Raw genomic sequence first — 21,293 nt, 5'->3', positions numbered from 1 at the left:
CATAAGGAAAGAAATACAATGGTTTTTTGGTAAAACTATCCAATGGAAAAGAGTGTACTCATTAGCATTCCATTCAAATTGCACTCATTTTAAAACTTTTATCTATCTATCTATCTATCTATCTATCATCTATCATCTATCTATCTCTCTTGTTTCAGGTAGAAACAAAGTAAAAAGAAAAAGACCCTTCTCAAAATGACTGTGATTTTTACATTTAGTATTTTTCAATAACTTTAGGGTCCAATTTTCAAATAATTGTCTGAAAAACTTCCCTAAGTCTTTCAGTTATGGAATATGAAAATCCTTTTTGCTTTGTGTCATGCTTTCACCAGAAAAGATCTCGTGGTCGGCTCTCTGTTGACTGTTTTGTCGATGATTCGCATATATTGAAATTCAGTTTAATTCCTTTTCCATGGTTTTATTAAAGAGCTATCCCTTGTTTGTGACAGCAAAGCAGTAGTTTTGACTAGACTATACCCAGGATTTAGTGAGTCAGATAATTAAAGAGCTGCTATTCTTACACGGCCGCTTGGAGCTTTTTTACTTCGAGCTTTTTATTTTAAGTCACAGCAGGCTGAATCGAGTTATTTTCCCCCTCTTATCATATTATCTGCAGTTAGTATTCAGGTAGCATCTTGTCTTTCCAAATAATTATATGAGTGTTTATTTCTGCTTTTTAGTATTATAGGATGTGGCATAGTGTTAGAAGGAAATGAAGAATTCGCGTTAGGAATTGGACAATTGACAGTCTTAGGAAATGTGCTCAAACGATAAAACAGCTCGTAGTTGATAAAATGACTTGCTTTAGTTTGATATGTTAAAGATGCCATAGATTTCACATTTTTTTTTAAATTAACAAATACTTACCAAGCCCCGGGAACTCTTCTACAAACTTGGTATAGAGCAATAATAAAACCCAGTGTACTTCTTGCTTTCCTGGGGCTTACATTTCAGTGAAATTTGCACATAAACATTCTTTTCCCACATGTCGTGTTGTAGCTATCTTCTCCACCTCCCAACATCAGCCTATTTGGGTCTTCAACTTGACTAACCAGTAAGCTTAACTTTCGCTGCAAAAGCAGTGACAGATGGTCTGTAAACACTGATCTTCTTGGAAGTCTGCAGCAATTTCACGCTATTAGAAGGGAAGTTTACAAATCAGAAGTTAGTCGGAGGGAAGAGGATGAGACAGGAGGGACAGAACCTTGGAAAATAGTATCAGAATTCAAAGTGACCTGAGTAAATTGGGGAAACAGCCAAAAGCAAACAGAATAGGCTTCAGCAAAGACAAGTGAAATGCAGTGTGGCTATCGAGGAGGACAAAAGTAGCTTTGCACACTAAAGACCCAGGAAGACAGGTTCTAGACAAGTTTTCAGTTAAGAGATCTTAACTGAAGGGATTGGCACAAAGCCAGCATTTTAGACCTGGTAAGGGCCACCTTTCAAAAGTACAATTGAAATTATCAAATGTGAGTGGGGACTGTAGGAACCATGTGATAATACCTTGTTGCACTTGTTTGGAATGGCAAAAGGAAAAATGACCTCTTGCAAGTTTTGAATGTCCATGAAAAGATGGAAAAAGGATTGCCTTCTCACACTAGGGGACTCACGTGACGGCTGTTTGGTTACTCAGACACATCCCTCATTCTTTCAGACTAGCAAACCCATAGATCTGGTCCAAAACTTTATACTCTACAAAACACTCATGATCAAACTCCATATTCTGTTCCTCAGTTCCTGTTACTGAGCCCTCTCTTGTAACTCAAATTTTAGGACAAAGTTGACGGTGATGCTAATCACATCAATCTCAAATGGTGCGTGAGGTATAAAAGCAAGTGATCATAAAAAAGCAACTTTAAGCAGTGATTCTCTTTCTATCAGGAAAAAGGCCCTTGATACCAAGGATGAAGAAGAAAGTATATTTTGTTGGAAAGTTTTAGGCTATTTTTATAAGTGTTTTTTTTTTTTCTTTTTGTAAGTGTTTGTGTGGTTGTAGATTTAAAGGTGGTGAATCTCTGCTTATGACTGCATGTCAGTCATTAGGCTATATAGATCAGTAACTGATCTGGATTGTGCCCAGATTTGAGGAAGCGACCTACCAAAGCCAAGTGGCTGGGACTGAATACTGTTCCATTTAGTCAACATGGTGTCTCAGCATGGTGGTATACCAGTAGCATTTCTGTGATTGTTGCTGGCCTTTCCAGATTAACAAGAATTGATAAGTAAGAAAACTCAGTCTTCCTACGTTAGTGGTTTGATTAACAAAGGTGTCTCCGAGTAGATTCAAAAGCTAGAAAACACTTAGAAGAACTGGAAAACAACTTTATGCTAGGGAAGCTAAAACCCAGATGGATTTTCTATCACAATTTTGATAGTTTCATTAGAATTCAATTATAGAACTCCTTTTGGGTATGATTAATCTTTTGTCCTTATATTTTTAATTTGTTAGAAATAATGATAAACAGAAAACAAAATATCAAGTCACCTACTTTTTGATTATGTTTGATTCTTCACAACTCAACTGTTTCCTTATGCTAAAGCAGAGAGTATATTCTTTTACATTGGTATAGAAAAATAAAGGAATATTTTCTTTTGTATAATCTGTATGAAGGGGGGAATAACATGCAATCTTTCCAGCTCACTTGTTTTTTATTAGTTCAAATTAAGTTATATATATTAATGAAGGAAAATGTGTAGAAAAAATGAGTAGAAATACAGGTATGGCCTCAGCCATAAAGGTCTAACTAACCCTTATTTGATCTGTGAAGAAATGGAATGAATTTGAGCAATTTCATATTTTTAAGGTTTCTGCTCTACTTTATTTTGAGTTGTTTGCACCTCTCATTTTCTTTTGAAATTCTTAGAGTAGTTTTAGAAAGTAATTATTTGTATTGGAAGATAACTTTTTTTTACTTAAAAGAAGCTAGAATAATAAACATTAGGTAGCAGGTATAATTTACAGGTAATTTGCTTTTTAAAAATATTGTGCAGGCCCAATGTAGTCTTTAACAATCTAAATTTGTGTAACATCAATGATACACGTGTTTAAGATTTACAATATTCTATTTCTTATCTGAAAGGCACTGTAGCTTTGTAGTTTTTCCTGTTAGTATTTTATATATTTATCAGTGGAAAGTAACATCCTGACTTACCCATTGTATGATAAATTGAAAATCGGCCATCTGTCTGTGTTAAAACCATTTGAATATATATGTTGTACAATTTCAGCATTCATTGAGCATTTAATAAGTAAAAACTTCTGTGTTAGTCCTGTGCTAGTTCTTGTAGGATGTATGGAATACAAGCACGTGGCTTATTTCCTAAAAGAATTGCAACCTTACAGCTCTAAAGATCTGACGAGCTGTATTGTCCTTTAAATCTAGAGATGTTCACTTACTCCCTTTTGAGGTTAAACTGTGTGTTATTTGGGGCGCCTGGCTGGCTCAGTCGGTAGAGCATGCAACTCTTGATCTGGGATTGTCAGTTCTAGCCCCATGTTGGGCATAGAGCTTACTTAAAAAAATAAAAAAACAAGATAAAATATGTATTATTTGATGATTTATTGTACCCACAAGTGCTGTGATTTCGAAAAAAAAAATCACTGTGGCCAAGAGTTTTCTTCTCGTTTTTTTTTTTTTTTTTTGATATTTTTCTACAAGTAGCTAAACGTTTTTGTTTCATTCATTCAAGATAGAGTACTTTTTATTTTGAGATAATCATAGATCCACTTACAGTTATATGAAATAATGAAGAGATTGTGTACTTTATACGTGGTATTCCTCAATAATATCTTGTTTAAAATTATGCTACAAAATCACTGCCAGGGTATTGACCAATATCTAGCAATCTTGCTCAGATGTCTTCAGTATTACTTGTATTTAATTGTATTTTGTGTTTGTGTGTGTGTTCAATGCAATTCTATTGAAAGAGTAGGTTTGTGTTATAGCACCATAGTCAAGACACAGAGTAGCTCCATAACCACAAGGAAACCTCATATTGCCTGTTATGACCATATCCACTTCCCTCCCACCTTGTATCTTTAACCCTGTCAGCCATTAATCTCTTCTCCATTTCTATAATTTTCTCATTTCAAGAATGTTATCAATATATATACTTATGACTGTATATACTTATATTATTTATAGACATATGGAATCATTTAACATATAACCTTATAGATTGTCTTTTTTACTCTCTATTATTATCCAGACATTCATCTAGTTGTAGACATTCATCTAGTTGTTCCTTTTCATTGCTGAATAGTTTTCCATTGTAAGGGTATGCCATAGATTGTTTAAGCATTCACCAGTTGGAAGATATCTTGCCTGTTTCCCATTATGGACTATTGTAAATAATGCTACAAGAACATCCATGTGTTTTTATGTGAACATAAATTTCCATTTCATCTGGAATGAACGTCCAAGAGCACAGTTGCTGGGTTAGGTATGATAACTGCATGGTTAGTTTCATAAGTAACTGTCCAACTATTTTCCAGAGTAGCTATACTATTTTTTATTCCCCCAGCAAAGTCATGATCCAGTTTCTCTTCACCTTTCCCGGCACTTAATATTGTCACCACTGGAATCTTCACTGTGGAGTGATACCACATTGTTGTTTTAATCTGTATTTCCCTAATAGCTAGTAGCAATTCTTTTCATGGGCTTATTTGCCACCTTTATGTCCTCTGCTATAAAATGTCTATTTATCTCTTTGGCCCATTTTTTATTGGATTGGAGGGGGTGTTTTTTGTTTGTTTTCTGTTTTGAGGTTTCTGTTCTTGTCATTGTTGTTTAACTGTTGACTTTTGAGAGCTCTTTCTATGTTCCAGATACTAGTCTTTTGTTGAATCGCAAATATTTGTGAATTTGTTTGCAAATATTTTCTCTTGGTCTATGGATTGTATTTTCATTTTCTAATATATATATATCGAAGTTACCTGTGTTCAACCTGACTATCTCCATACAATTTGCATTTTCCTTTCATCAGTCACATTTTCTTTGTCATGTAACATAAACATTTTTTATACATGGCTTAGTTATATTTAATAAAACTGTTCCTCTGATCTTTTGCTTTTTTTGGTTAAACAGTTTTGGAAGGTGGGAGATTGCAGCTCATACTAATAATATGTTAGGAACGAAGTACATCTATTCACAAAGAGATGAAATAATTTAACTTTGTGACTTTACTGTGCCAAAGTTCAAACAACCAGTTGGAAAATGGAAAATGGAATTATATATGTGCTGGATATTACGAAGTGAATCCATATGATTATTCTATCAGATTTGTAAATTCACCTAATTAGTATGCTTACTATGGTGTACTAATAAGAGTGATTATATTTTATTTTATTTCAACTTAAGGAATTCCTTTTCAGATAATTTTTAAGAAATGTCAAATTCTTCTGTTGTGTCAACAACTGCTCTCCAAATGAGTGTTTTATCATAAATGTTGCCTTTTATTCTTTTTTTTTTTAATTTTCATTGAAAACAACCCAATGGTTTCTGTGAATGAGGGAATGTTTTGTTTATTTTGGCTTTTCTTTCTGTGTTTTAAATTTTTTTTCAGCTTTTGTTTTGTTTTGTTTTGTTTGTATGGAAAACTATATTTTGCTTTTTTTTAATTTTTAAAAATTATTTTTAGCAAGCATGGGAGTATATTCTTGCTTATACTTTGGGAAAGAGAACACCCTAAATGTGGCTTAATCAACATTGTAAACCATTTTCTTTCCCATTGACTCTCGGATATGTGCATTATTGGAAACATGTGTGCTTTAGTGGCATATATTTTTGAGTCTAATTAGCTGCCTGCCTGTAATCAGGACTATATCAACTGTTGTCATTCTAAATGTTTCCTTTCTTTTTTTCAAACACATTTGCCTGATTGACCTTTTTTTTTTTTTTTCTCTGTCTTTCTATGGGGCTGCTCCAGGAGCCATGGCTAATCATCTTATAAGCAATGCTCTGCTTCGTCCGCATGGTACTAACAATCCCTATAATACATTGCTTGGGGAACCGGCGGTCTGTAACAACCCTTCTGTCAGCATGTACAACGCACAAGGTGTGCTGGAGTTTATCTTAATTTTTTCAAGTGAGAGTCCCATTTTATGTAGCTTTTATAGCCACATTCTATTTTTCTTTCCTTCCACCCCTTTTCTTTCTTTTGGAAGCAGACACACAGACTCCTTTCGCTTTCCACCCCTCTTGATGCTTTTATTTTCCATTTTCCTTAGGTTTTCCTTAGTAACAAATGGATTCCTTCCTTCTGATAAACAAATGCTTGATTCATCAATCTGTGTTTGTTTCTCTGTAATGTTATAAAATGTATTGTGATGTGTCAGTGCTTTTCTTGTTGTTGATTGATTTATATTAAATATTTATGTATTTATTTTGAGAAATGAAATTTTTGCCTAAGGTAAGTAAGATAAAGGAAGACTTGATTCAATAGTCTCAATGTTAAAAGGTCAAGAACAGAATCTTACTTTATCACGGCATGAAGCACACTCTAGGCACAAGGCATCGGTACTGGGGAAAGCAGTTAGGTCAACTCCATGGAAAATCACATTGAACTAAGCTGTGGAGAAAAGAACCATTCAATCTGCCATTGAACTGCACATAGCAAGTCAGGTTTGACACTAGCTTGCCATTGCCGATGTGAGCTGGCTCAGAGGGTCATGATTGTTTTTTCTACTGTGGCTGTGTGTGAAAAACAAGGCTTTGGGATATGGTTCTTCTGAATATCCTCCAGCTTTCAATGATATAAAAATTTAATTGCATCTCAAACAAGTAAGTGTAGATCTCTTTAAAACCACTTATATTGTAGGTGTTTAGACATGGCTTTACCTTTTCTAAGAATAAAAAATATATATTGGAGCACAAGAAATTAAAAATATTCATATCATTTGGAAGAGACCACAGGAAAAATCTATTCAAATAAAAGTTTCCTAAAAGAAAAGTCCTAGTTGGGGATCCACTTGTATAATATTATATTTGAAAGAAAATTCACTGTAACAAAGAGACTTAAGTGGTTCTTTGAAGTTGGATGTGATAGATTAGCAGTATTTAACTTTCCCAGACAATTTTGAATAAAATTTCTATTATTCTCTGTGGGAATCTTTGCGTTTTCTTTTCCTTCTCAGTCAGAGGTAAAATATCAGTGTCGCGGGCGCGTAAAACTTGGTGTGAATGGCCATTCCATAAAAGTATGCTTGTTGCAGCACTGCCTTTGGGTGTCTAAAACCTTCTGAGTTTCCTAGGTGACACCTTTCCAGATCCAAAGGATGATTTCAAATTATTTCAAAAATACTGAAGTCAGTAATAGAGAAGTGACTTCAGGAACATGGTCAAACTGTTTCTCAGTAGGATGAAGTAATTAAGCAAACTTTTGATTTATCAAGTTTCATAAGGCCTGCATGCCTAAGAATCACAGACTTTTAGAATCAAAAGAAAAGATGGAGCTCATGAATCCTCTTCCCCACATTGCTGCCATTCTGTCAGCCTGTGCCTGTCTCCTCTAATGGGACCCTTCTCACCTCGGGATTTCGTACATTCAATTGTTGAAATGCTCCATTTGCTACATATATATTTTTTTTTTCCTTCCACTGAGCTGAAATTTGCCTCTGGCCAGGACGCTTTGATTTGCCCTCTAGAGCCCAGAAGAGCAAAGTATTCTTCTGCTCTCTGTGTCAGTCCTTTTAAATCCTTTGAAAGCAGCTCATCTGGCTTCGTTCAGTCCTCCATTTCCCCAGTAAAACAATCTCAGTGCCATCAATGTGAGATAGTTTCTGGGTCTTTCTTCACGGTTCCGCTTCTAAATTGTCTCTCCTTTGTCAAAATCCCTATTTCCTTGTGGCACTCCATGAAGTGTACATGCATTTCACAACACAACAAATGTGGCTTGACAGAGCAATTTAGCAGACCTTATGAAGGCTTGGGTTTTTGTTTGTTTTGTTTTTTTATTAAGCTAATTGACAGATAATTGTGTCATTATAAATATTTTACAATGTGCTGACATATTAGTAAGTTTTCATTAATGTTTAGTGAAGATTTATACCATATCCGCAAATTAAACTGTTCTGCGTTGTTCACTTTACAGGAAGAATTGTTAGAAAAATAATAAAAATTGTTTTATTTAATGTTGTTATAAAACGAGTAAAAAGTTAGATAACCTTTTGTTCAGCTTTCTTAATTATTCAGTTATAACTTCTAATATCTTATGTAATGAAAAACTAACAATTATTAATCTCTATGTTTGCCATAATTCAATATCTGCCTTCTTGTCTTATTTTCTTTTTACCAGTATCCTAAATTAGGGGATTTTTCTAAGGATGGAACACTATCAAAGTGAAATTCTGTCAATGCAAAATTTAAAATAATACCATATAGGTATAAGATTTTATTCCTGTGAAATGTATTCCCAGATATTGCTCTTAAGATTATCAATAAATACACAAAGGAGTCTTCTGAATGGATTAATTGGTTTTTTTTCAGTGAATTAAATAAAGTCTACTAAGTTTTCTTAAAAACAAAAGTAAATAATTTTATTAATGTTTTTCAGAGTCAGAAGTGAAACTGCTTAACTGTTTTATGTTTTAATATTTTTTAAGATGTTAAACTATGGTTTATGGTAGTGCTTAAAATAATTATTTTACCACTGACCAAAAATAAATCTTAGTGATTGTCATACTGCTACTAATCTTATGCTTTCAGATGAATGCACTTAATATTCTTACTGGCAAGGGGAAATCTTACATGAAATATAGGTGGCTCGGTATGTACTGGAGTGGTTTATGTTGAATTACCACTTGGTTCTGTTCTGTGGGTTCTCTAATTCTGTTGCACCAATGCCATCCAACCAAAGAAGCATTCAGATTTTAAGTATTCAGATTTAAAGTATCCATATTTGTTTGCAGTGTCTTTATTTAAATATGTAAAGATGTGTTTTTAGAGTTACTGAAGCATATAGAGTTAGGAATAAAGATGAGTAACATACTTTTATTATATTGGATTCAGATTCTATCTGTCGAAATATTTAAAACTTCATGCATAGTATTGCTGGACCATTATCTTCTTGTCAGTACTGGAGAATTCAATTTTTGTAAGATAAATCTCGCTATAGATTAACCTGTCAACAAGCCATAAAATAGAGAAGAAGTCATGATTTTACAAAATAATTTACATTTTAAAGTAATTTAATCCTCTCCTCAAACTTAAAGAAAGACATATCCTCAGGACAGGATATAATGAAGAATACATTAGAGTCAGTAAAAATACAAGATTATATTATAAAATATATAAATAAGTATTCTGTTATGGCTTCAAAGCCTAAGGCTGATGTGAAGAGGGCATAGATGGTAGTGCACAGAGGAAATCTATGAGATTTTCTTTCTGATCTCAGTTCTGCCACTATTAGCAGGATGGGGTTAGGTAAGGCTCAGCCAGTCTCGGCTGTAGTTGCTTCATCTCAGAAAAGCAGGGGTTGAACTTCAGTCATCTCTCATGAGCTTTCCAGTTCTAAAATTCTGTCATTAAAAAAAAAAAAAAATTCTGTCATTTAAGGAAGGAGCCATCATGAGCTTACCAACGATTTCCATCTGTTAGTATACTGGTTTGGCTCTTCAATTCAAATTATTTTTCTAAAGTTATTTGGAAACTTCAAAAGAACTTTCCCTCCATCTTGAAATACTGTCGGTCTTTTCTTAGAAGCAAATCAACTTTTAAGGACAAAAACCATATCTCTAAAGCAACGGTTGACTTATAACCAGTTGGAATCTCCTGAAATGAGCTAGCCCAGTGAGCTTCCTGGTTTTTATTTTTGTGATGATTTAACCGTCCTGTAAACAAAATCAGCAAGAGCTGTCCTTGATGACCTGATTAAAATATAAGTGTTTTTTTAAAAAATAATTTTGCTAGTATTGTTTTTTAAAGGATCGACTCTAAACGTGTTTGATTGCAAATGATTGTGCAACAATCCTGAAGAAAATCCAATATTGATGATGGTATTTTTCTTCCCTTCACGTTATCTTGATACCGAATAATGGTTGGATTTAACCTTTTTCTTTCTCCATAGTTACTCAACTTTTGAATAAGAGTTCCAGAAATGACAATTCTGATCAGTATTATTCACAAATTATAAGAAGCATGTGTTATAGGTACAGTGGGGGAAAGATAACCTTTTTCACATGAAGAGAAAAGATACATAAAGGAAAAAACACACAATTATGGAAACGTGAAACTGTGGGTTTTTTCCTCTATGTACAAGCTAAAGCTTTTATTTTTAATTTTATTGAAAAAATGTAAAGTTAAATAACATTCCTTAGAAGCAGGTATGTTCAGACATACATACACATAAATATATGCAGTATTGAAATTTAGTTGTGGGAATCGCCATGGCTTGCCCTTGAATATTTACTCTCCTTGGTTGGTGTGATAATCTTAACTTTAAAACAAATGTGTTTTTTGTTTGACATGTATAAACTGTACAAACGCTTATTAAAGACTCATTTTATTAGCATGTGTTAAGGGGGGTTTCTTATTTTCTAACTAACATTTCAGTATTTTTAATTATGATAAACCATGTAACACGGACTCATGAATTTTTGGGGCAGTGGAAATTATTTCCTTTGACTCTTTTTTCTGCATATCATCAATTTGCTTTTTACTCATGTTTCTTCTACTGTCGCTGTAAGCTTACTTGTTGTTTTTTCTTTCCTTTTCTTCATGCTGTCGTTTAGAGCCCTACAGAGAGACAAGTATGGGAGTAAAGCTAAACATTGCATATCAAATGTAATTTTTTTTAGTTCACTTTTATTGCATCACATATAGATGATGTAGTTATTAAAAACAGTTCATCTCACAATTTAAAAACTAAAGAGCCTTTGAATCGACTTATATAAATTTATGTTAATAGAGATTAGACGCTTTTGTTGTCTGATTCTTTTATTGTGTCACATGATCAACATAGTTGTTAAGTCTCATGTAATGTTTGTGTGAGTTAAATTGTTTTTAAATTAAGCATTTATTTTTGCTAAGTAATGCATAAACTTTTAATTTTTATTAGTACATTCCATCATACAAATGTATGTCACATGCAACATGTCCACTTTATTTTACTATGGCTGTTTCCAACCTGTACCTAATGCATTGACAACAGAAATAATACACACGTTTCAATGCATCAGTCACTCAACCATAACCATCCAGCATACCATAGCGGACTCCACAGCAGCAATCACCCATCACATATGGCCCTTTAAAGAGCATTTACTTTTATTTTTTCTTAACATTGTGGATTTGTCTACAAGATATCTTATAACATGAAAATAAATTGCTTCACCCTATGTCTGTGATGGCTGCTTTTTAATGAATATTTTATGCATTGCTGTTTTTGAAAAGCTATTACTTGAGTACAGCGTATGCATCAGAAGTCCATATAAAATTGATATATTGGGGACACTTTATTTAATCCAGCAACAAACTAGTTCAATTTGATAAGCATAACTGCATCACAGATATAGAATGAATGCTATATTTTCACAAGTTAGAAGTGTATTGAGAAGTTTATAGAATTCTTCAATTAATTGTTCTGTAAAGAAATATCCTTTCTTATTTATGAGTATTGGTTAAATGTTGTGTCCTATTTTCTTTTGTGGTTGCATTTGAACTGATTTTGGAACTATAGATTCTTGGATTTCTGTTTATTCAAGAGAATGCAAAAACCTTGAAGAAGCATGTGGTTAAATTTTATTTCACTGCAGCTATTTCTTCCCAGAATAAAATGTTTAATCTCCTTTAAACTCAAAGTTTAATATGCACACAAAGTCATCACTCATTATGGCATGGAATCTTTAATATGGACACTATGTTTTTAGGAATCAGATCCCTGTGTCTTTACACATTCTTTTGTAGTATTACCTCCTGACCCTAAACAATCACTAATGGGTTTATATGTAGAAAAAAAAATTTAGAAAGTAAATCCAAATATTTTTGTTTTGAAAGTTCCTATGTACAAATTATTTTGATGTGCCATTTACTTGACTAAGCATTATTTCATGACTACATCACTCTGACAAATTTAACATAATCCTTTTGTGGTTTTGTGTGTAGGAATTAATTTGAATCTTACAAAGTTATATATCAAATTGTTAGAAACTGCTTGATTTCTTGTACTTTTGACCAGCATATTCAAAGCACCACACATGAATTATGTTAATACTACACCTAGTCTAAAGCTAAGACATGTAAAATTAAAGGTAATGAATTACTGAATTGACTTTGATGTGTATATGAATGATAACACCAAAATTTTGTGTTATTTTTTTCTAAGTTATAACCAAATATGCTTCAGATAAAATCAGGCAATGTTTGTGTGTGTGGAAATTGCAAATTTATAGATTTTTTTAAATTATTATTTTCAAGATTTCTTTTAGATACTTTTCCACCTATAGGGTTTCTATCAATTGTCCAAGTGTATATATAGATATGTGCATATAGATTTAATAGTATTTTCTGTTTATTTGCAAACATTTTATACTTAATTGAACATGCTAGCAATTTATACATACTTCATAGTCGAATGTGTTTGCTTTTGTGTGTGTGTGTGTGTGTGTGTGTGTGTGTGTGTGTGTGTTCTCTGGCCAATTGGATGTAAATGTCATAGTGTTTTGTAATCTTTTTCAGAGGGGCTTCTGAACAATGCCAGGGATACAAGTGTCATGGATACTCTACCACTGAATGGTAACCATGGCAATAGTTACAGCATTGCCAGTGGTGAATACCTGAGCAACTGTGTGCAAATCATAGACCGTGGCTATAACCACAACGAGACCGCCCTAGAGAAAAAGATTCTGAAGGAACTCACTTCCAACTATATCCCGTCTTACCTGAACAACCACGAGCGCTCCAGTGAACAGAACAGGAATCTGATGAACAAGCTGGTGAATAACCTCGGCAGTGGGAGTGAAGACGATGCCATTGTCCTGGATGATGCCACCTCCTTTAACCATGAGGAGAGTTTGGGCCTGGAACTCATTCATGAGGAATCTGATGCTCCTTTGCTTCCCCCAAGAGTTTACTCTGCAGAGAACCACCAGCCACACCATTACACCAGAAGGCGGCTCCCCCAAGACCACAGTGAGAGCTTTTTCCCTTTGCTAACCAACGAGCACACAGAAGATCTCCAGTCACCCCACAGGGACTCTCTGTACACCAGCATGCCGGCACTGGCTGGTGTGCCTGCCGCAGAGAGCGTTACCACCAGCACCCAGACCGAACCCCCACCGGCCAAATGTGGTGATGCCGAAGATGTTTACTACAAAAGCATGCCAAACCTAGGCTCCAGAAACCACGTCCATCAGCTGCACACCTACTACCAGCTAGGTCGCGGTAGCAGTGATGGATTTATAGTTCCTCCAAACAAAGATGGGACCCCTCCAGAGGGCAGTGCAAAAGGACCAGCTCATTTGGTCACTAGTCTATAGAAGATGACACAGAAATTCAAACCAACAAAACTGCTAACACCTGGTTGACTGTTCTGAGTTGCTATAAGCAGTGGTAATAATGTGTGTACTCCTAAATCTTTATGCTGTTCTCGAAAGACAAACTCTCAGACTTTTTTTTTTTTAAACTGGGATTTTTAGGTCAGCCCAGGGGAGAAAGATAACTGCTGAAATTCCCCTGTGCCCTCTCCTTTCCTGTCTTTCCCCCTCAGATGGAGACTTCATTATGTTAATGAACGAGATATGAAGAAAATGGCGCTCATTGTGGCCTTGTTGAATTCTGTTGTGTTTGTTCTAACATCTCTGATGCTCTGTTACTATCGTTACAAGGACCTGATTTTTAAAAGGCCAGAATGGTTGTTTGAAATTAGTAACAATGCTGCATCTAGATTGGAGTGCTGCACAAACAAACATAAAAACAAAGCAAAACTGTATCACATAGTGGTTTTTCGTCACTCACAACCTGAATTCACCACAGCCAGGATAGCTGTGGAATACAAAATAAAACAACAAAATTAATAATGAAATGGAGGGGAATTCTAGAATTATATGCTAAATGCATATTTTATGATTTGCTGTATTAACTGATGATAAAACTAATGGCAGAAAAAAATTGAACAATTTCTATGTAATGTACAGATACTAGCATTGCACATATAGTCAGCTTTCTGTTCCTCCAGAATTTGAGTCCTGTTAATGTAGTGGAAAAAAAGAGATATTTTCTTTTTCTTTCGTGCTGGTCTTGCAAGTTTGTCTACCAGTAAGAGAGCAAAGTTTCCTTCCTTTCTTCTTTCTTTTCTTCCTTCCTTCATTTTCTTTCCTTTTTTCTCTTTTTGCTTTTTTTCTTTCTCTTTTTTCCTTTCTTTCTTTCTTTCTGCTTTTTCTTATTGCTTTTTTCCTTTAAAACTTCACCTGGCAAAAAAAATAAATAAATAAATAAATGGAACTATCACTTTATAAGAATCATTTTCTAGTAATACAAACAAATTATTTTTTACAAAAAAAATAAAATAAATAAAATTAGACTTCCTTCCCTCACTATATATCTTTATTCAGTCAGAGTATTTCCAGAAGCATTTTTGCAAATTAGAGCAGGACAAACTTTTATGTTTACAGCGCACATCTGTTGTAATGCAAAGCATATTTGGCAAGCAGTTTATCACCAAGACAGTAGCTATGATTCTAGAAGTCAAGAGGTGTCAATAGAACTAGTGGGGCTTCTGCATGTGAAAAAAAAAAAAGATATCCCATAGGCGTTAAAGTGCTGAATGCTCAGTCTGATCCCCAAGTGGGCACCTGCACTACCAATTTTTAAAGGAAATTCACTCCCTTGTAGTAAGAAACGAAAGGTCAAGTTATTTTGAAGTGATTTTTTTTAAAAAAGACTCTTCTGTTTATTAACAGGAAAATTTATTTATTTGACAGGATTTTAAGTAATGTAGGAATACAAGAGGTAAATTAGCAGCACATATAATTTTTTTTAAATTTATGATCCATTTTGTATGGTCTCAAAGTTGGATGACCTCATTACTAATATTTGTTGTAAAAGTGAAACTTGTTTGCCAACCAATAAACAACTGATTGAGATTTAGAAGATATTGTTTTGATGTATGTACTATATGATTAATTATTCTTTTCATTTTTCTCGTCTTTCTTCTGTTTTCCTTATATATACTTTGCCAATCCTCTATGGCCCAAAGGAGCCATGCGAAAGAAATCAAATCTGCCTAGATGGATAACCTAAGCACAAAATTATACCGTTTTTGCAGAGAGTAAACCAGGAAAATAGGATGGACACGTTTATGTTGGAAAAAATAAGATATATAACTCACTGCTAAGCAGGTTAATATATGTTACTGTGTGCTTATTTTATAAAACAGCTGCAGTCACTCTGCCTGCTATAAAAACCAGCTTCAATCAGAGATTTAAGTATTGAATTGGATGAGTGGGTGGGTCATGTATTTTCCTTCCTTGTAAGTTCCATTTCGATGGTAGAAATTTAAAGTCACTCAATTGGCTAAAAACTGCCAGAATAGTGGCAAAAAGAATATCCATTTTATAAAGATAATAGAAGATATTTATGCTAATTTTTCTTGTCCCCTATATGGAAAAAAGCCCTTCCAAAGTAACTTTGCAGATTTCCAATTACTGAAGAACGTTTACCAAGAGTGTCTGTCTAAGGATGGAATCCCTTCTAGAGCAAAGTCAGAATGAATTTGCCAAATTATAATTTCTCTTATACTATGTGATATTCTGGTGATTTATTTTTTCTTTTTTCTCCCAAAATCTAAACACCACCCATCTATAAATTAATTTCCTAAATTAAGATGAGAAGGAGTAGTTTACAGAATAGCCAGTAACCTAAGACAAAAAAAGATTTTCTATGCTGGGCCAGAGTACATCAAAACCTTAATATCACCTCAGAATATCTTATGCATCATTCCTTTTTGGTCACTTAACATAAGTATTTTTTAAGTATCTGGATTTTTTTTTTTAAGTTGCAGGAGACCCTCAAGCTTTACTGGTAATTAGGTTCTCACATACCACACACACTATGGCAATATTAGCACCTGACAGGTGGTTAGCCTATCTGTTGCATAGAGTACATCTGGCAATGAAAGAACCCTTTTTAGACAAGTTTAAGGTAACTTCAGAAACACAGATGTGATCTGTGGATTATGAGCACTTATGCTTGTTTTGCCAGTTCAACAGAAATCTCTGTGAAAGCAGCTCTGTCGGTAAGAAGCTAGTTTCACAGAACAATGGGGAAACTACCTCAACTCAGCTTGCTGATGCTGCCAATTCTGATTTTCTGATATTGCTACCTCCCTGCCCGTTATCTCTTATGTTTCATTACATGGAAATTTGAAACAGGTAGCCTCCCCAGCTTTACATAGACCAAGCTGAGGAAAATCAGTTGAACACAAACTGATGCAGAAGGCGATTTAGTACTGTCAGTTACTACCAAGCTCTTGAATCAAGATGAAAGGATGAGATTTTAAAATTTGAGTACATCAGAATTGTGCTTTGAGAAAGACTTAAGATCCCAAAGACTTTTACAGAAAGAGATTGTTCCCCCAAGTTTTATGCCACTATACTACAAACAAAACTGTAGATAAAGGAGTTAATTATGTATACATTTCAATAGAAATTTGTGTATATCTAACATGTATTGATTTAGTCCGTTCTACACTAGCAAGGGTTGAATTTCTGAGCTTGATTCTTTACCCATGTATTTCCTTCTGTAGCTATTGAAAAATTAATAATTTTAAATTTTTTCTTGTTTTTTTTCCCACCTTTGGTTGACTATGTTTCAGTACCCTGTGCCATTCATGACCTACTTATCTGCATATTTCTGATGTGTTTATATGATTTTCTATAAAGAGGTAAATTTTCATCAAAGAGATGTACTGTACATACATAGCACATAATTGATAGCTGCAAGTTAAAGTTATGCCAATGAGACAGACCCAATTATTATTTCCTAGTGAAATAATATTTTTATAATATTTTACTCTTAAACTTCTTTTTTTTCTTTTTGAGGTCTATTTCCATGGTACTTTATCAGGACACTAGCTAACAAACCTCATGTTTAGCTGATTCACAGACTATTGGATTGTTGCACAGCCCGTGTTCCTAGTTGATAATATTTATGGAGAAATCTAAATTTTGTGAGGGAGAAATAGGTTTAACTTCCATTAAGTTTTTTGAGTATCCCTCTGGTTCCACTCTATCAAAGTTAAAAATACCATAGTTGAATAATAAATTGCTATGCTAGAATAATCATAATGACAAAAAAGCTCTTGTGTGAGAACAATTACTTTGAAATAAAAATAATCAGGAAACTGCATTAATCAAATGATGATAATGGAAATACCCTTAACTTCCTGTCCAACAAATTCACAAAGACTCTAAATTAAAGTGTGGTTTATGATATGTATTTTTAAAATCCCCATTAGCCTAAAAGTGTCAACATATTGATAAAAGATCTTTAAAATTTAGTGTTTTTAACTTAGTTGTTATGATGAAACTTTTCATGGTAATGGAGATAAACATATAAGAGAATTGGTAATATTCACATAGAACCTGTAGACTTAGTTTTACGCAATATCTTCAGCTTTTTCCCCACACATGTTCAGATTGATTGACTGGTTTGATTACTTCAAAAATGACATTAAAAAGGTTAGATTGACTTTCTGCATCATAGAGACCAACAGGGAAAAGAAAAATAGTTTCTGGGTTGTCCAAGATCAACTCCAAACTCATCAATAATCATCTCCTATTAGTGAAAGAATAATCTATCTTTAGTTATTCATTTGTACTGTACCAAAGTGCTACCACTTGAGATGTTTTTGGAACAAACAAAACACTCTAGAACTACTGTGAATGTCAATTCAGATTTAGAGAGAGAGAGAGAGAAAAATAAACCCAAACCCTAATTCGATTTTGAGCAATTCTAAAAATATTGACATGAATATATTTTCTTCTCTAACAAAAGTGAGATAAATAACGATTGTACAATCTTCCTAGTATATTGTAGTACCAAGGTATTAAGATTTAATTAGTTCATGATTATAACTTACCGCATAAATACTTGCTATGCATTTCTAAAAATACTTTAAATATTTCTTATGTTAGATTTCTGTGCATTAATAAATTAGGAACGTGGAAGCATAAGAGTGAAGCAGAAACATTACAAAATATCTTATAGAAGCATTTTTGTGCAAGTGAATTAATTCAACGTGGAGAGATTCTTTGAGATCATAAAATAGATTTGACGGATCCCAACCATAAATTCAGTTGTGAAATCACCAAATCCATCATTTTTAAGCCATCTGAAAAATACTGATAAATATCTGAATTTTCACTTATAATTAAAAAGTGTTGGTAGCTGCTTCTTTCCTGCCTAGGCCAGAAGAGGAATCTTTCCTATTTGTTAAATATCCTGATTACTTCTACTTACCCCTTTGTTTTAAAAGTGAAATAAATCTTTAAATTTCACCTATTCACATACTTACATACTTTGATTCCTTTTATTTACAGCTTCAGAGGAAATAACTTTGTGACTTTTGCAATGAAACAGGTAGTTATTATGGTTTTGCCTATTTTCATTCTTAATAAAGTTGTTGCTATACCCTCTTTCAAAAAATGAAAAGTCAGCACGTCTCTAACATTTAGGACCTTTAAGTTATTATTCAGATGTCTTCATTTCAACTATGTTTTGATGTTTCTTTCTCATAGTAATACGTGACACAAATTTTTCTCATTTACTTTGTGTCCCATTAGAGTATTTCAAAGGTAAATGCAAACTATGATGTTTAAGAAGGCATGTGAAAGGCGAACTTTGACTTTATATGAAGAAGTCAAGGAAGACTATACGAGGAAAAAAAGCTTCCATTTGGATAACCAGATCTTTTCAATCATAATATGAACAGAAGAAGGGCAGAACCAAATTGGCAGACTTCTGGTGAGGTAGCAGGACCTAAATTAGAATTACAAAGAAAAAAATTCCAGGAAAAAAATAATGAAATCGTTCAGCGTGATAAAAATCTTAGTGTACTAAATGCTACTGATGTGTTCAAATAAAATTGAAGTATACCATATTATAATTTTATTCTGCTGATTCCACAGGGAACTCTAAACACTTTTCACACTAGATATTTCTTGTCTAGCCACACCTTGTCTCAAGGAAACATGAATATTTTATAAATATTTCTGAAATACAAGTATTTTTGCCTCAAGTCACTTTCACTCTCTAATCTGCTTACTCTATTGTATGCCAACACAGTTAATGCTACTAGTAGCTTTGTACCTTTTAGAGCTTTATTATGGATCTTTCTAATAAACATTAAGTTAATATTAAATTGGAATTATGTACATTGTGCAAGATAATTCATAACCAAGCAATATTCATATTACAGGATAATCTATTATATCTATGAATATTACATTGAGACTGAACAAATAATTACACAGCTAAAAATATTACTCTCAAGTCCTCTCTCTCTTCAATTATTGTAGTCAATTCGTTAAATTCTGCTGACAGTTGTATGACCTGTTATCAAAGTACTCCATAATCCAAATGTGTCTAAAAGTATTCCCAATGCTTCTTTCATTCTAGAATGCTAAAGGAAAGCTTGAAAGAAGAGGAAAGAAAAGCCGACTTCTAAGGATCTAATTTAGATTAACATTGCCATTCAGAATGAATAATTTTGAAATGAGAATGTTCCACTCTGTGAACTAAGGTTATTAAAGATTTACAGTTAGTCCAATATTGGAGGATTTTAAATTTTAAAAGAGTTAAGTTTTTCTCAATGGCCCAAGACTGCAGAATTTCACACTACATTGGCAAGGAAATGTGTTGAAATTCCATACCTAAAGTAACTTTTTAAAGGTTACAAATTCCCTGATTTTTCTGAAGGTAAAACTGGCAAAATGATCCTGGCTTCAAAATGAAATGGCTTGGTTGACTTCGAAAATGTTTGGCAAAAATTATGAATGTCATCAACTCTTTAACAGTAGGTAGAGGTCTTTGTGGGGGGAACTCAGGATACAGTGACTAGAACACAGTGTCTTCTTATGCTGACCACTGCCGAGTCTTCTGAAGCATTTTCAATGCCTTGAATTTCAAGTTGTCACAATGTCTTATGTTTTGAATAACATCATGAATCAAGAAAGATGAGGAAAAAACATTTAAAGTTGGTTTTCATGCCTCATTTCAGAATAAAGATTTCCTTTACCATCCTAAGTAATAAAAGATGATATGTCTTGAAACAGCTGTAGACAATCAGAATGTGTTCATTTATAAACAAGTCTTTTTTGTATATTCTAGCACTAATCTTTGCCTATGAACTACAAAATCAATACCCATAGAGTCAGCTTGATTTCCTTTCACTGGGCTTCTGTGAATGCATTTGGAAGTAGAAGGATAATCTGGGAAGTTTTTCCATACTGTTTTCCCACTTGCCAAACACTAAATCTAATTCAAGATAAATCTTTAAAAAAAAAAGTTTGTTTTTAAAAATAACTAAGTTACTTCTCATTGATAGGAACAATTTCTTTTTTTTAGGAACAGGAATATAGCTATCGCAGGCTCTGTTCTCTTAGCATTCTCATATAGTTACACGTGGAATTAATCTCATCATATACACCTACCAGATTTATCTATTGGATTCTTTTGCCCTTGTACAATCTTTCCAGACTTTTTTTTTTCATAAATGCTCTGTACAATCACATGTAAAATCATGAGCTACAAACCTCAATAAAAAAAATGTCAGTAAACAATAAGTGATGTAGTCACTGTTATTATATGGGAGTACCAAAACTTTGGTTTTGGGACAGTATTTCAAACTACAGGATAATTGAAACAGACTTCTAATATATATCCTGGCTATCCCCACGCCCTGCATACATTAAAGGCAAAATTCCAGCACGTTTTACCTTTTAATGTTTCCAGAGAACTGCCACCTAAGGTATCTATAAGGTGATTTGTTTGTTCCAGAAGGATAGGAAGTTAAAATAAGAATTTACTGTTTGCCCTTCAAGTTTGCCCATACTGAGATATCAAATGTAGTTATATCTGTCGCCTAATCTTATTTCTCCTCATCTCAAACTGGGGGACTGGTGGGTAGAAATTATGATGGTCAGTCATCGGTGAACTTCTGTTTCAAAGGAGACTAGAGCTCTGTGCTGTGACATGCCTTTCTTCTTTCGGATAAAGAGCACAATCAGTACATGTTGTGGATCACAAAAAGGCAAACATCATAGAATCACTATTTTGTAGTGTCAGGGACTCTGATCA

At 33.6% G+C, this 21,293-nt stretch overlaps 1 protein-coding gene across 49 annotated transcripts in view; it reads left to right on the top strand.

The window, feature by feature from the left end:
- Positions 1-15,086, top strand: part of ADGRL3 (adhesion G protein-coupled receptor L3) — an 808,546-nt gene extending 793,460 nt beyond the window's left edge. For 22 of the 49 annotated variants that reach the window (XM_072748903.1, XM_072748906.1, XM_072748904.1 and 19 more), the window contains one exon: positions 12,675-15,086. In XM_072748903.1, coding sequence (XP_072605004.1) covers positions 12,675-13,474 — 800 coding nt within the window. In that variant the 3' untranslated portion in view covers positions 13,475-15,086. Of the gene's footprint in view, positions 1-5,928; positions 6,058-10,729; positions 10,782-12,674 lie in introns of all 49 variants that reach the window. The other 27 variants (XM_072748899.1, XM_072748893.1, XM_072748879.1 and 24 more) reach the window with 5 other exon arrangements.
- The last annotated feature ends 6,207 nt before the right edge of the window (positions 15,087-21,293 follow it).

The sequence above is a fragment of the Vulpes vulpes genome, chromosome 2, assembly GCF_048418805.1.
Source record: "Vulpes vulpes isolate BD-2025 chromosome 2, VulVul3, whole genome shotgun sequence".
Taxonomy (NCBI): domain Eukaryota; kingdom Metazoa; phylum Chordata; class Mammalia; order Carnivora; family Canidae; genus Vulpes; species Vulpes vulpes.
Note: the sequence above shows the minus strand (reverse complement) of the source record. Positions and strands in the feature narration are given on the sequence as shown.